This window comes from Aspergillus pseudoviridinutans (assembly GCF_018340605.1).
Source record: "Aspergillus pseudoviridinutans IFM 55266 DNA, scaffold_1, whole genome shotgun sequence".
NCBI lineage: Eukaryota > Fungi > Ascomycota > Eurotiomycetes > Eurotiales > Aspergillaceae > Aspergillus > Aspergillus pseudoviridinutans.
The window spans coordinates 168,959-181,812 of NW_025091281.1; the positions used below are offsets into that span (position 1 = coordinate 168,959).

Sequence of the window (12,854 nt, forward strand, 5' to 3'; positions counted from 1 at the left end):
CAATGATATTGCTCTACAACTCGTCAGTGGCTGGTGTCTGCCCCGCACTAACGCTGCTAACAAGGCATAAACAGAACATCAATTGTGAACTGCTTGAAAGTACAGAGTACTATCATTCTTCTTACTAGATTTTTCGACGGTGGTACCAGACTAGATCGCGAACAACGCTACAATATATGACAACAGTCCAGCTCTAGAATGGCGACGTGGGATGCCTTCAAACACATTTCTGACCCCATTAATATATTTCTGAGGGGAGGTGTTGATATGAGCTAATTCAAGCGGAAACAATATTTCAATTACACTCATTCTCTGGCTCAACCGAATCATGACTATCTACTCACAGCTGCAAACTGTAAGCAAAAAAATCGCTTATCTCGCGTAGTTCAAAACTATTTCCAAGGTTCACCCGCGTAACGGAACTGGAATATATCACCAGTTGTTCCATACGAACCAACTGGTGGGATATCCTTCATAGGGCCTATGGGGTTCCCCTCAGAATCAAAGATTTCCACGCGGACAAGATCGAGATTTGAAATGTAGATCTTGTCGGTTGGGAAGGCATGCGTAAACCTGAAGGTGCAGCGATGTTCCCAGTCCGTTGTGCACAGTTCGGACTTTTGGGTCACTCCAGGAACAGGAGGCGTCACTCCCAGGTACATGTTTGTCTTCTTGTTCCAGACAACATATTGGAAGCCGCTTTTGAACTATATAGGCGTTAGGATGATGAGGCAGGCAAGTGCAGATTCAAGAGACATACCCTGTGCCGGACTGTTTCTCCTTCTTTGATCACATAAAACTTGCAACCAGCTTGGTAGACCTGCGAATCATCCTCGATTGATGCTCTCATTTGAACAGAATGCAACGAGGCAAAATTCACGGCGGCGGAACCCAACTGATTGCTCATGGCTGGTGTTAAACTCATGGAAACTGAACATGTACATTAGTTATCGTCCACCCAGAAATGAGAGGATTGTGCTGACCACCACTGAAAGGATTGGATGGGGGACTTTCGCAGACTGTAGGAAATAGGTCCTCATTAGAGTGCTTCAACCAGAATGTGACCCAGCCGTCCCACTCCTCCGGGACAGGGGCAGGCTTTTGTGATGCCTTGAGGGGTGCCAAGTTATTAAACTTCTGTTCAACCCAGTCATATCCTGGAATGAGTGATATCATTTCTTCCATGGAAAGGAGGTCATCTTGCTGCGAGGACTATTAGTTGCTATGGCTTAGTGATATTGACTGCGATGAGGGACTTACCTTGGAGATCCTCCAATTGTAGTAAGACGCCACCGTAGCGCACCAGGCAGGAGGGCTATGTAACAATCGTCAGTCCAGAGTAAAGTCATAGGAAAGCTTTTGTAGAGCAACCCACTTGTTGCACAATAAAGTGTCACCTCCCTTGGCCTCCCATGCCAGGTTATTGCTCAAGCTGCTGTTCTGGCTATTTGAGCTATGGTTGCTTGAATCGTCCTTGCTACCGCTGGCAGAGCCTTGAACGTATGTAGACGAGAAGGAGGCGGCAGCGGAAATCTTCAGTGCGCGAGCTCTTTCTTCTACTTTAMCCTCCGCAAAGGAATCGCTGCTCTCCGAGGAATGGAGGCGTCCACCTAACTCAACTCGGGAGGCAAAGAAAGTTCCTGCGAATGTTTAGCTCTTCCTGGGAAGCCAGATAAACAGGTATTAAGTACCATATTTCCTTCTGAAAAATTGCACTGCCTCTGCCGTAGAGATACTCTTAAGGTCTTCCTTGCATTCGTCTGAGAGATCAAGGCTATCTCCATCAAGCTCGAGGACAACTCGCGGAAACTATGATATGAGGGTTCTCAGCGACAGTATTGAATCTGAAAGCCTAGGTAACTCACATTGTATGTGATTGTCATGCGCCTAGAGTCTGTAGTTGTGTTTGACGCTGTTTCCACCTCTGCTTGCGATTTGTATCCGACTTTTACACCAGCAGTGACGCCGAATGCTCCTCCCCCTCTGCACTTATTAGCAAGATTAAATGTGTGGGATCTCTGTGTTCATGGAAAACCTACACAGAGACCTCGGCTGAATGTTCGGAGAGCGAACTGTCGGCAATTGCCTCTGCCACCGAAGTCTTGTTTTCAGAAACATTGACGTAAGAATCATCTTGTACAAGAAACCTAGGAATCCTCAGGTGATGCACCTGGTGATGGTACAAAATTAGCAGAAGCACAAGGGCAACCAGAAGAAGGGGGATGCATACCACAGGTTCATTGTCGCTAGCTGAAGGGGTACCGTCCTTGCCACCACTATTGAAGATAATTTCAAAATCATGGAACTTTCGCGGCTTCAATGCAAAAGCTATTTCGCCAGTCAGCCACTGATCACAAGTCAATCAACCTTTTTTAAGGTTATGAATTCACACACCAGGATACATCGCACGTTCGACCTTTCTCTGGCCAGTGGCAAGCTCCCTCACGTAGTTGCCATGGAGGATAGAATTATTCTGAAGGACAATGTACCACTCTCTCTCACCCATGTCCGCCGGATGGCTGAATATAGTTTGCCTTAGTCTCAGTAAATACTATTCGCCGGGGGAAGTATCTTACGTGATCTTTTTAGCAGCAAGAGCTTGGAAATTGCTGTGATTGTAAGAGCTTGTCAGCTTGTTGACTTCGGCTGATGTCAACCCCGGTTTCTAAGTACGGCAGTCAATATAAACAAGCATCTCTGAGTGATGGCAGAGCACTAACATTGATCGAGAGGTCTAATTTCTCCTTGAGGAATTCTTTGGTGCCCTCGTCCAACTCGGTTGGGATTTTACGCTGCTTCAAGTAGACCTTGTATGATTTGCCGGTGCTCGATTCCCGAGTGATCTAACAGCTCGACATTAGCATAGTACTTGGTCAACAATCCAGGCGGCAGACTCACGGGGCGACTGTTGTTTCCCTTCGCTCTCTTACCTCCACTGTCTTCATTCGATCCCTCTTCATCTTTGGGCTTCTCCTCGCTGCTCTTCAGAAAGTCCAGGTACATATCGAAGCCAAGTTTATCGTCCACTTCAGCTCCATCGTCGTTGCAGAATTTGCTTGACTTCCTATCCACAAGTTATTATGTGTTTAAGTCATCCCATGTGGGTGGTCAAATTACTGTCTCCAGGACAGGGCGTTCTCGCTGATCAAGCTCCTCCGAATATCCGCCAAGGTTGTGTCCTTTACATTCTTGACGCTGCCGATGGTGACGAACTTTTCCATCTGGCTTGTCTTGGTCACACTATCGAACAAATAGATACTGAACATGGCTTGGCGGTCGATTTTATTTGCTTGACACAATGATTAATTTTGTGAACTTATGCTGCTCAAATGACCACCAGCATCGCTCACCTTCCTCTGAATCCTTAATTTGACCCTCCAGATCCTTCAGGGCTTTCTGCTGTTTGGGGTCCGTTTTGGCTTCCTTTGGTGGCTGGGAAGTTGTTCCCTTACTTTGATCTTTAGTAGCAGACATGATGGCAAAGAAAGTACCAAGTGAAATCTGGATTTTAAGATGAGTGTTGATTTGCAATAGTCCAAGGTATTCGATTGAGCTGAGATTGTTTTTCTCGGTTTCTCAATCTCGAAGTCATGGAATGTAGCCTGTATTTAACACTTCAGACACTCACAGTTAGCAACTAACTTCTTGACACGTCAATTCTCTCAAGAGGCCACGGAATCCAGCGCCTGCGACGTCACCTGCGCAAGATAGCAGCAGGAAGAAACAAGTAAATCTGATCTGCAAATATTCAGATGAACTATTCGATGAACATGTAAATCCCTACTGGATCTGATGGAACCATGAACCCCCGCCTATCTATCACTGCAGGCTTGATTATGCATCAATGGAGGTGATTGCGCGCGCCGACTGTCATATGTGGAGCCAGCAGAGGAGAAATCGGAGCAAGCATTGACGTTACCCCGCCAGAGCTGAATACGGAAGCAAAGTATAGGAAATAGATCTTCAGGATTTTTAAGGCGTAAAGGCGGCAGTGTTTCAGCTCTCATCCACCGAACTTTTAGACCTGCAGATCGCTACATGCAGGCGTCCAGTAGTGTGGAGTAATTGAACATTCGGTACGATTGCACCTAGAATTCGGCACCAGATTCCATGCCGAAAAAAGTGTATTAAGTAGTCTCTATCTGGTAGTTTTATTTGGTGGCTCCACACAAATATGGGCACTAAGCCCGAGTCCCGGAATCAGGGACGCTCTGGGAGTGCATAGGTAATGGGCACAACCCACGAGCGGTTTTCCCTGCTGCGTCTCAGTCTTACCGTCAGCCCACACCTTGATGTGCATTGTCCATCCTGTCAATACCAATAAGGCAATGAACCCACTGTGCATGAGTAGCGATCGCCGTGACGTCAAGATATACTTTTTTAAAGCGCCGATCGCATCAGCTTGGATCAGTGGTTCGCCTCGGGCGGGAGGCAACCCAGATATAGGCTGTGACAAATAGATGATCTAAATGGCTGCACTCACCGGCATATGGATCAGTGATAATCGTCAAGCCATCTCACAGGATAACCTTGGAGGCGTTTGAACAAGAATCAACGCCATTGAGGTGCATGATATATGGGTAAAACGTCATCCATGTAAGGTTGTTACGCCACAAAGTCTCTAAATACTTGTCTCTTGACAGATGGGTGATTGCAGTATATGTCTAACGTGTCCTCACATAGAGGGGTACCCCACACTGAAATGATGTAGTTAAAATTCAAATGTGCTGAACGAAACAGACCAATAGTATGCCCCTAAGCAGATGCGCCTAAGGAATGAGCTACCCATATAGGTTAGGCATGGTCCACCTATTTGCATGTGGCTGTGGGTTCAGGGCCAACCCGGATCCACCCATTTTGCGGATATGCATGCGACTGCAGAATAGCGGGATGGTGATGCAATATGGTAGGATTTCAATATGGCCCTTTGCATAAATAGTCTACTATACGTGTGGTAGTAGGCTTTTGTGGCTAATGCGGGCAGCTCACACAGGGCGGTTGGCTGAAAGTACTAGTAATGCATGCATACGCAAGCACGGATTGAAAGATCATACAGTTGACTGTTCGTATAAAAGGAACTTATCACTTTCTCTACTATTTAGCACATGTATTACCTAATACCACTACCTTTAACAGGATATATCTCTGGGCATTAAATCTTTGTATAGGAGGATACCGTATCTCTATATAGAATAGGTCTAGTGACCTACTGTTAGCAGGAACATCGCGACCTCAGTTGACAAATTTCATTTTGGTATTGCCCTCATATATCTTTTCTATCAACATATTGGTCTTAATTGCTAAACTTCTGAGAGATAATAGCGTTGATTGGAAATCCCCGCGTTTTCAACCACAGCGGGGTATACATTGAAGCTTCCCGTATGGCCCTTGGGCAGTCTGGACAGCGCGGCTACAGATAACGAACAATGCGGCTGCAGATAAGTGATAATAAACTCTGTGTTGTCCCAAGCGGGGGACGGCTCATCTCGGAGAGACTCCACAGTTTTTGAGCTCTAATCTGGGGAAGTAGGTTTATTCCTGCTAGTGAGAGTTAATTATTACATCAATTAGTAATTTAGTATACCACCCACCTATAACTAGCTTCTTCCTTCCTTAGTAATTCTACTTTATTCCATCATAGCCTACTAGGATGGTTAGAGCATGACCCTAGACTAGGATATTCTGGCCTATGATAGTGATGAAATGTAAGGGTAATTAAAGATGAATTTCTTAAAATTTCTTACTCTTCCACTCAGGACCACTCTCTAGCTATACATATAAAGTATGTATAGTTTGAATACCTATGAATACAAGATAGGGCTATATAATTAATGCATATCATATAATCTATAATATTTATCTAGTTTATCTACCTGATTGGGTTACCTAGAACCTCTACCTAGGTCTACTCCTCTTAGCTAACGCTAGGATTAGTAGGATTCCTTCCCCTAGGCAAGAATCAAGGCATCTGCGTCAATTAAATTCACATTAAGCTACATAGCTGCGTAAAGAAATCCAAAATTATAGAGCAATCTGTATGTTGCAAACTTGCCGCTTAGGGCTCATGGGTTCACGCGGCAGGGCAAGGATGAATCAGTATGCGCATTAACTGAGTCCCATGTGAGATTTCTGAACGAGAGTGAGCTCTAGCCTTGATGTAAACCCAGAAGAAGCCTTAAAAGCTGCTACGCATCAGACCCATCCATGGCCACCACCATAATATCTTTAGAGAAACTTCCATAGAAAGTCAGATCACGACTCATTTTTGCATCTTCTTGCTTCGCCCAGTGTAAGGTATAGGACAAAATTAAGTATTTACCTCCCCAGGTCTCTGTAAAACGACAAGCAAATAGTTTTCAAACTTTGAGCTAGCAACTGGAAACGGTGCTTCAGTTATCATAATTAATGTCAGTTCGCGAGCTGTTTATCTAGCCATTCCAGTAAATAGGGAATTAAGGTTTGCGGGTCAGGGTCGTTCTCATTTGCACGCTCTTGCAAAAGATAGAGCTCAGAATTGAGCCATTGCTTGAGCAGCTCTCTCTCAGTAGGGCCCATTGGATCTTCAACAACCTCGTAGGTCTCGTGAGTTGGGGCGGGTTCTACGGCCCGAACGAAGGCCCAGAACGGCGACTTGGGCCTCAGCCGAAGGTTCCAAATCCATTGGTTGCCTCTTCTTTCAGGTTTACCTCCTTTAAGGGATGGACAGGTGTCAAGAGCCCCCAGGAATGTCAGAAGACGCACAGTACTATGCATGAACTCCTTTGAGATGTTGTTCACAGGCGGATAAAATTGTTCAAATCCCACATGAGTCCAAAACTGCCTGCGCGGCTTTCTGTGTATCGATCCCCATAGCCAGTAGAACAAGTTCATCGAATCTGGAATTTGGAGTCCTACCATAACTAAATTCCGGGAAATTAGTAAAAGCTCGGCTAGGAGAAGATTAGCTGGGGAGCATTCAGGTCAGGGTTCTCTTACAGGGGGGGTCAAAGGTGTCAACTGTTGGAGCGGCGCTCAGTTTCCAACTCGTGTCGCTCGCGGTAGGCATCCAGAAATATTCTTTGTTGAACTCAACAAAAGGATCCAGCTTGCTAATCATCCATGCAAGCGCAAAGTGTGCAAGACACTCATCTTTATTCCCACCACCAATGTCCGCGTGATAGCCCATAAACCAGCATTGCTGTAGTGAGCAATGATTTGTCTCTCGAGGTTTCCAAACGTATGGAAGAAAGGCTAGTCGGCGTTCGTGTAATGAGAGAGCTTGAAAGGCATTCTCAATCCCCTCGCAAAGGTCGGACAGAACGAAACTGAATCTGCTCGGTAGACGCGGACCAGAGAAACCCAGCTGAGGGACGCCAAGGGAGCAAACTGTATCCCACACGGCGCAAGCATTAATGCGAATACTAGGGCGTACTTGTGTGGGGTCACCTAGAACACCCGTACGGAATGCCTCCGGCACATTGTCAGTCCCTAGTTTCCCGCCAACCCACAGGTCATAGAGTTGGGTTAGGTAAAAGAGGCCCACCTTCGTGAGAAGGCCAGCCTTGTGAATAAAGTCAGCAATGCACCTGACTGTAAACGCGCCCCTAGAAAAGCCAATAAGGATTATTTTATCGTCCTCCCCAGAATAGTTGTGGCAGATGAAGCTATATGCTTCCATGATTTTCTCATCAATTCCTAGGAAGTCAGTCATAGCAAACTTCATCTGAGGTCAAGGGTTCAGCGAACCTGACCCGATCCCCTGGTTCAAGATATTCAAAGGATTCGCAGCAGCTGTACCGATGCCAGGCTGATAAAAGACCATCTGTGGGGTTCCATTATCGGCCACGGCTTTTATAGATCGAGAGATTCGCGACACATTGGTCAAAGAGAGTCCTCCATGTCGCTTGTACGATGAACATGCTGTTCCATCACAGCAGACAATAATACGCTTTGCACGACCGTCCATCTGTGCGCTGTCCAATTTAAGCCCTCATTCCGCATAAAGAGGTACGCATGCTTGCAGTCTCCAGCCCGCGTACTCAAGTAACTACGTAGTCAGAAAGATCGTCCTGGCAGATCACTGTTGCTCAATGGAAATTCCTGTAGCGAGTGGGGCTGTCTTGCATATGCGCAAGCCCAAGGTCTATGACGCAACGTTGCGTCACCAATCCCAGAGGCTTCCCGGACTACTTGCATTACGCGATGAATCCAGGAAACCCAGAAATTTGCCAGATCTTCCCACGCAGCTGGTTGAAAAGGAGGCCGTCCTATTCCCGTACCAACGCTAAAATGCTTGTCAAAATACGCACCAATGCACCTTGACTGAACTGTACGCAGATGCAGGAACAAACATCGATACCTTGCACATTTCAAGAGGAGCGAAAGAGAGCGCTTCCTTCAGTTTGAGAAAATGCTGAATACTTTTTGGAATTGGCTGCAGCGTGGCAATGATCGCCCAGCGGTCGCGCCAGGCGCTGGTGTACCCTACCCTTCCGGCCTTATTCTACTGAAGGCCGCAGAATCAGAACATGCTGCTAAGTAAGTTGCCTTCTTTTACAGCTCACTCCACTAGTATCCCGGCAGACGTCTGCAACAGAAGTTATAACTTTCTACAGCATTGTATTTGTTCATGATCTCACCCAAGACAACAAGGAGACGTGGGCAATGAAAGACGCAGGTGAACTGCTCTGGCCTATAGGACTCCTGCCAGGGGAGGTTCCAAATGCCAAAATCTTCGCCTTCGGATATGATGGTGGTAAAGCAACCAGCATGTCTCACATCCTCTCCCAGGAACAACTCACACAACATGCACAGGACTTGCTCCGAGAGGTGCAGTTAATCAAACCTAGAAACAGAGAGAAGCCGCACATCATCTTAATCGCTCATGGCTATGGTGGCCTTATCTGCGAGCAAGTGCGTGTGACTGCTATTCCTAATCGCCATTGCTATTGACACATGAATATCTCAGGCTTTGAAGCTTGCAGACGATACATTGAGGGAAGCAGGCTTTGCCGACTATGACAATCGAACTGGTGGAATGATTCTTTTCGACACGCCGCACTTTCGGGCTGGGCTTGCACAGTGGGCCATCCTCTCTGCAAAGAAAATGAAAATAGAATGCGCGGACAGTGCTCAACTGCAAGACTGGTCGCAATTCAAGGAAGACCTCACTGTCATCGCAAAAATGCAAGCTGAGTTTTGTTCCAAGTATATGCACACTGCCTGGGGAAAACGCCTCGGGTGTTGCTTTATTCATTCGTCTATCCCCAGAAGTAACCCTGTATGTAAATCGACAATGAAGAACTGCTCCATGAAAGTCCACTTACTGACTCGCGCTAGTTTTTGTCCCCAGAATGGACCACGCTCCCTCAAGTGAGATCTATTGCTATTCGTGCGGATCACTTCGGGATGACAAAATTTGGATCTTCGAAAGAGTCAGGTTTCACAGATATTGTAGAATTACTTGCCAGATGGGTTGGAGAATTGAGGGTTGAGCAGATGGGATTGTGCAGCTTGGGGGTACCTGATTCGAGCGGATTGGACCACCACCCAGAGGGGTTGCGGCGCAACAGCTCAGCCCACGAGGCGTCTAGCGCCTTGAATAAACGTCAAATGTCAGATGTCCCCCTTACTCCCTCAAAACTCCCGCGGATTCCGATTACGGACCGGGTGATTATAACAGCGGCTGAACAGCAAAGGTCTGAGAAGGTGTTAATCTTTTTGCTGGGGATGGTAATGGACAAACTCCCATTCTCCAACCCCATACTGAGAGCTGCAGCGGGCAACTCACAGTTTGGAGAGGAAATCATAAGCCTTCTGCTTAAGGAACATGGAACAGACATCCCAATTACAGAAGATGTGGTGAAGGCTGCAGCACACAATCCAGAGAGTGGAGCAGAAATCCTAGGCCTTCTACTTGAGAAATATGGACCAGACATCCCAATCACGCAGGAGGTGCTTAAGGCTGCAGCAAACAATCCATGGAGTGGAGCAGAAATCTTAAATATGCTGCTTAAGAGATATGGAGGAGACACCCCAATTACAGAAGAGGTGGTTATAGCTGCAGCAAACAATCCATGGAATGGAGCAGAAATCTTAAATATGCTGCTTAAGAGATATGGAGCAGACATCCCAATCACAGAAGAGGTGGTTATAGCTGCAGTATCAAATACAGGGAGTCGGGGGGGAGTCATAAGTCTTCTGCTTAATGAAAGAGCAGGCCAGATTCCAGTTACAGATGAGGTGCTTAAAGCTGCAGCAGAGAATCAGTGGGAAGGAGCAATGATCTTGAGCATTCTGCTTAAAGCCCAAGGAGACGATATACTAATTACAGAAGAGGTGGTTAAGGCTGCAGTAGCCAATCCAGAGAGTGGGACTGAAATCATAAGTCTTCTGCTCAAGGAACGCCCAGACCAGGTTCAAGTTACTATTAATGTACTAAAGGCTGCTGCAGAAAACTTGCGAAGAGGAAAAGAAATTTTAAGTCTTCTGCTGGAGAAACAAGAAGCCAAGGGCCTTATTACAGAAGAGGTGGTTAATGCTATAGTGGAGAATGAAGGAAATGGAAAGGATATAATGATCCTTCTACTTCAGAGGCAAGGAGCAGGAGTTCCAATCACTGAAAAACTGGTTATCAACATCGCAAGAAGATTTAATAAACATGTGATGAAGCTTCTCCTTGAGAAGCAGGGATCAATAATCCCAGTTACAGAAGACGTTGTCATCGAAATTGCAGGAAACTTTGACCGCGAGGTGATGTCTCTTCTACTTCTGAAACGAAGGTTCGAAATCCCCATTACAGACAAAGTGATGATAGCAGTGGCGCGAAACAGATGGAATGGGTCAAGCTTGATGATGCTACTTTTCGAAAAATTGGGAGCAAATATTCCAGTAACAAAAGAGGTGCTTGAAGCTGGATTGAAGAACGAAGGACTTGCTCCACACGTCACTGCTATTCTTCTCCACCAAAAGGGTGCGGATGCTCCAGTCACAGAGGAGATGGTTATTGACATTGCAAGAAGATTTGATGAAAAGTTGATGGGTCTTCTGCTTGAAAAACTAGCAGATAGGGTCTACATCACAGAAGAGGTGATTAGAGCTGCAGTAGAAAATAAAGAAAATGGAAAGGAGATAGTTAGTCTTCTTCTTCAAAAACGAGGGGCGCAGGTTCTAATCACAGAGGAGGTGCTCAAGACTATAGTGGTGAACTGGATCAGTGGGAAAGATATCCTAAGCCTCCTACTTAAGAAGCCAGGGGTGAGAATACTCATTACAGCAGGGGTGGTTAAGTGTGCAATGGAGAACCAAGAGAGTCAAGAAGAGATCTTAAGTTTCCTGCTTAAGAAATGGGGAGCAGATGTCCCAATCACAGAGGATGTGGCTATTGAGTTCACAAGGAAATTCAGGCCAGATACAATGAGACTACTGCTTGATGTCCAAGCAGATAGGGTCCCAATCACAGAGGAGGTGATTAGTGCTGCAGTGGAAAATGTGTGGAGCAGAAACAAGATACTAAGCCTTCTTCTTGAGAAAGATGGAGCATTTATCCCAATTACAGAGAAGGTAGCAGTTATGATTGCAAGAACATCTGAGCCACATGTGATGAGCGCTCTACTCAAGAGATATGGGGCAGATCTCCGAATCTCAGAGCAGGTGGTTAAGGCTTCAGTGGAAAATAAGTGGAGTGGGAATGACATCCTAGGTCTTTTACTGGACCATTATGGAGCAAAGGTTCCAATTACAAAGGATGTTGTTAAAGCTGCAGTGGAAAATGAGAGGTGTGGAAATAAGATCCTAAGGCTTCTCTTTCAAGAATGGGGAGCAGATGTCCCAATTACGGAAGAGGTGGCTATTAGGATTATAAGAGGATTTGAGCCAGATATGATAAAGCTTCTGCTTAATATCAAAGCAGATAGGGTTCCAGCCACAGAGGAGGTTGCTAAGGCTGCAGTGGAAAATGAGTGGGGTGGAAAGGAGATTCTGAGCCTTCTGCTTATGAAATATGGAGCAGACATCCCAATTACAGAAGAGGTGGTTATCGCTGCAGTATCAAATCCAGTGAGTGGGGGTGAAGTCCTGAGTCTTCTGCTTAATGAAAGAGCAGGACAGATTCCAGTTACAGAAGAGGTGCTTAAAGCTGCAGTAAAGAACCAGAAAGAGGAAAGAAGAAGTGGAGAGATGATTAGTGGAAGACCTGATCTTCATGTGATCAAACTTCTGCTTGATATAAAAGCAGGCTGGGTTCCAGTCACAGAGGAAGTGGTTAAGGCTGCAGTGGAAAATGAGCAGGCTGGAGAAGGGATTCTGAGCCTTCTATTTGAAAAATACAATGCAGATGTCCCAATCACAGAGGATATTACTAAGGCTGCAGTGGAAAATGAGGGGCGGGGTGGAATGGAAATTCTGAGCCTTCTACTTAAGAGATATGGAGGAGACATCCCAGTTACAGAGGAGGTAGCTAAGGCTGCAGTGGAAAATGAGTGGGGTGGAGAGAGAAACGTGAGCATTCTACTTAAGGGATATACAGGAGACATCCCAATTACAGAAGAGGTGGTTATAGCTGCAGTAAAAAATGAAATCAGTGGAGAAGGGATTCTGAGCCTTCTGGCAGAGGAACGGGAGGCAGACATCACAGTTACAGAGGCACTCATCCTTGAGATCATAAATGATCCGGCCATGGGAGAACGAACCAGGCAGATCCTCAAAAAGTGCGCTGCTTCTGACCGGTGAGGCACTGACAGCAAGTCTATTCAAGACAAACATTCACTGTCCCAGGGCTCTTTCGGGGTTCGTTTAAAAACACACGTGGGCACGGGTTCTCGGTTTCCTCTAGCAGAAACCATGTGGACAATGTATCTTATCCATCTGCAGGCTCT

General features: G+C 46.1%; 3 protein-coding genes across 3 annotated transcripts; 1 reads left to right on the forward strand and 2 right to left on the reverse strand.

The window, feature by feature from the left end:
- Nucleotides 1-392: 392 nt before the first annotated feature.
- On the reverse strand, nt 393-3,474 carry Asppvi_000061 (uncharacterized protein; the record flags this gene model as incomplete). The annotated part of the gene is made up of 15 exons (XM_043296374.1): nt 393-707; nt 761-930; nt 984-1,203; nt 1,261-1,315; nt 1,376-1,640; nt 1,692-1,809; nt 1,866-1,983; nt 2,040-2,170; nt 2,231-2,328; nt 2,395-2,519; nt 2,577-2,665; nt 2,721-2,843; nt 2,899-3,064; nt 3,118-3,289; nt 3,351-3,474. The coding sequence occupies 15 exons, from the start codon at nt 3,472-3,474 to the stop codon at nt 393-395; spliced, it is 2,289 nt and encodes a 762-aa protein (XP_043152309.1).
- Nucleotides 3,475-6,408: 2,934 nt separating this feature from the next.
- Asppvi_000062 (T6SS phospholipase effector Tle1-like catalytic domain-containing protein) lies at nt 6,409-7,945 on the reverse strand (the record flags this gene model as incomplete). Its single annotated transcript, XM_043296375.1, has 3 exons — nt 6,409-6,899; nt 6,976-7,674; nt 7,726-7,945. The coding sequence occupies 3 exons, from the start codon at nt 7,943-7,945 to the stop codon at nt 6,409-6,411; spliced, it is 1,410 nt and encodes a 469-aa protein (XP_043152310.1).
- A 444-nt stretch (nt 7,946-8,389) lies between these two features.
- Nucleotides 8,390-12,708, forward strand: Asppvi_000063 (uncharacterized protein; the record flags this gene model as incomplete). The annotated part of the gene is made up of 4 exons (XM_043296376.1): nt 8,390-8,517; nt 8,595-8,892; nt 8,948-9,259; nt 9,319-12,708. 4 exons carry the CDS (start codon nt 8,390-8,392, stop codon nt 12,706-12,708), a joined length of 4,128 nt encoding a protein of 1,375 aa, XP_043152311.1.
- Between the last annotated feature and the right edge of the window lie 146 nt (nt 12,709-12,854).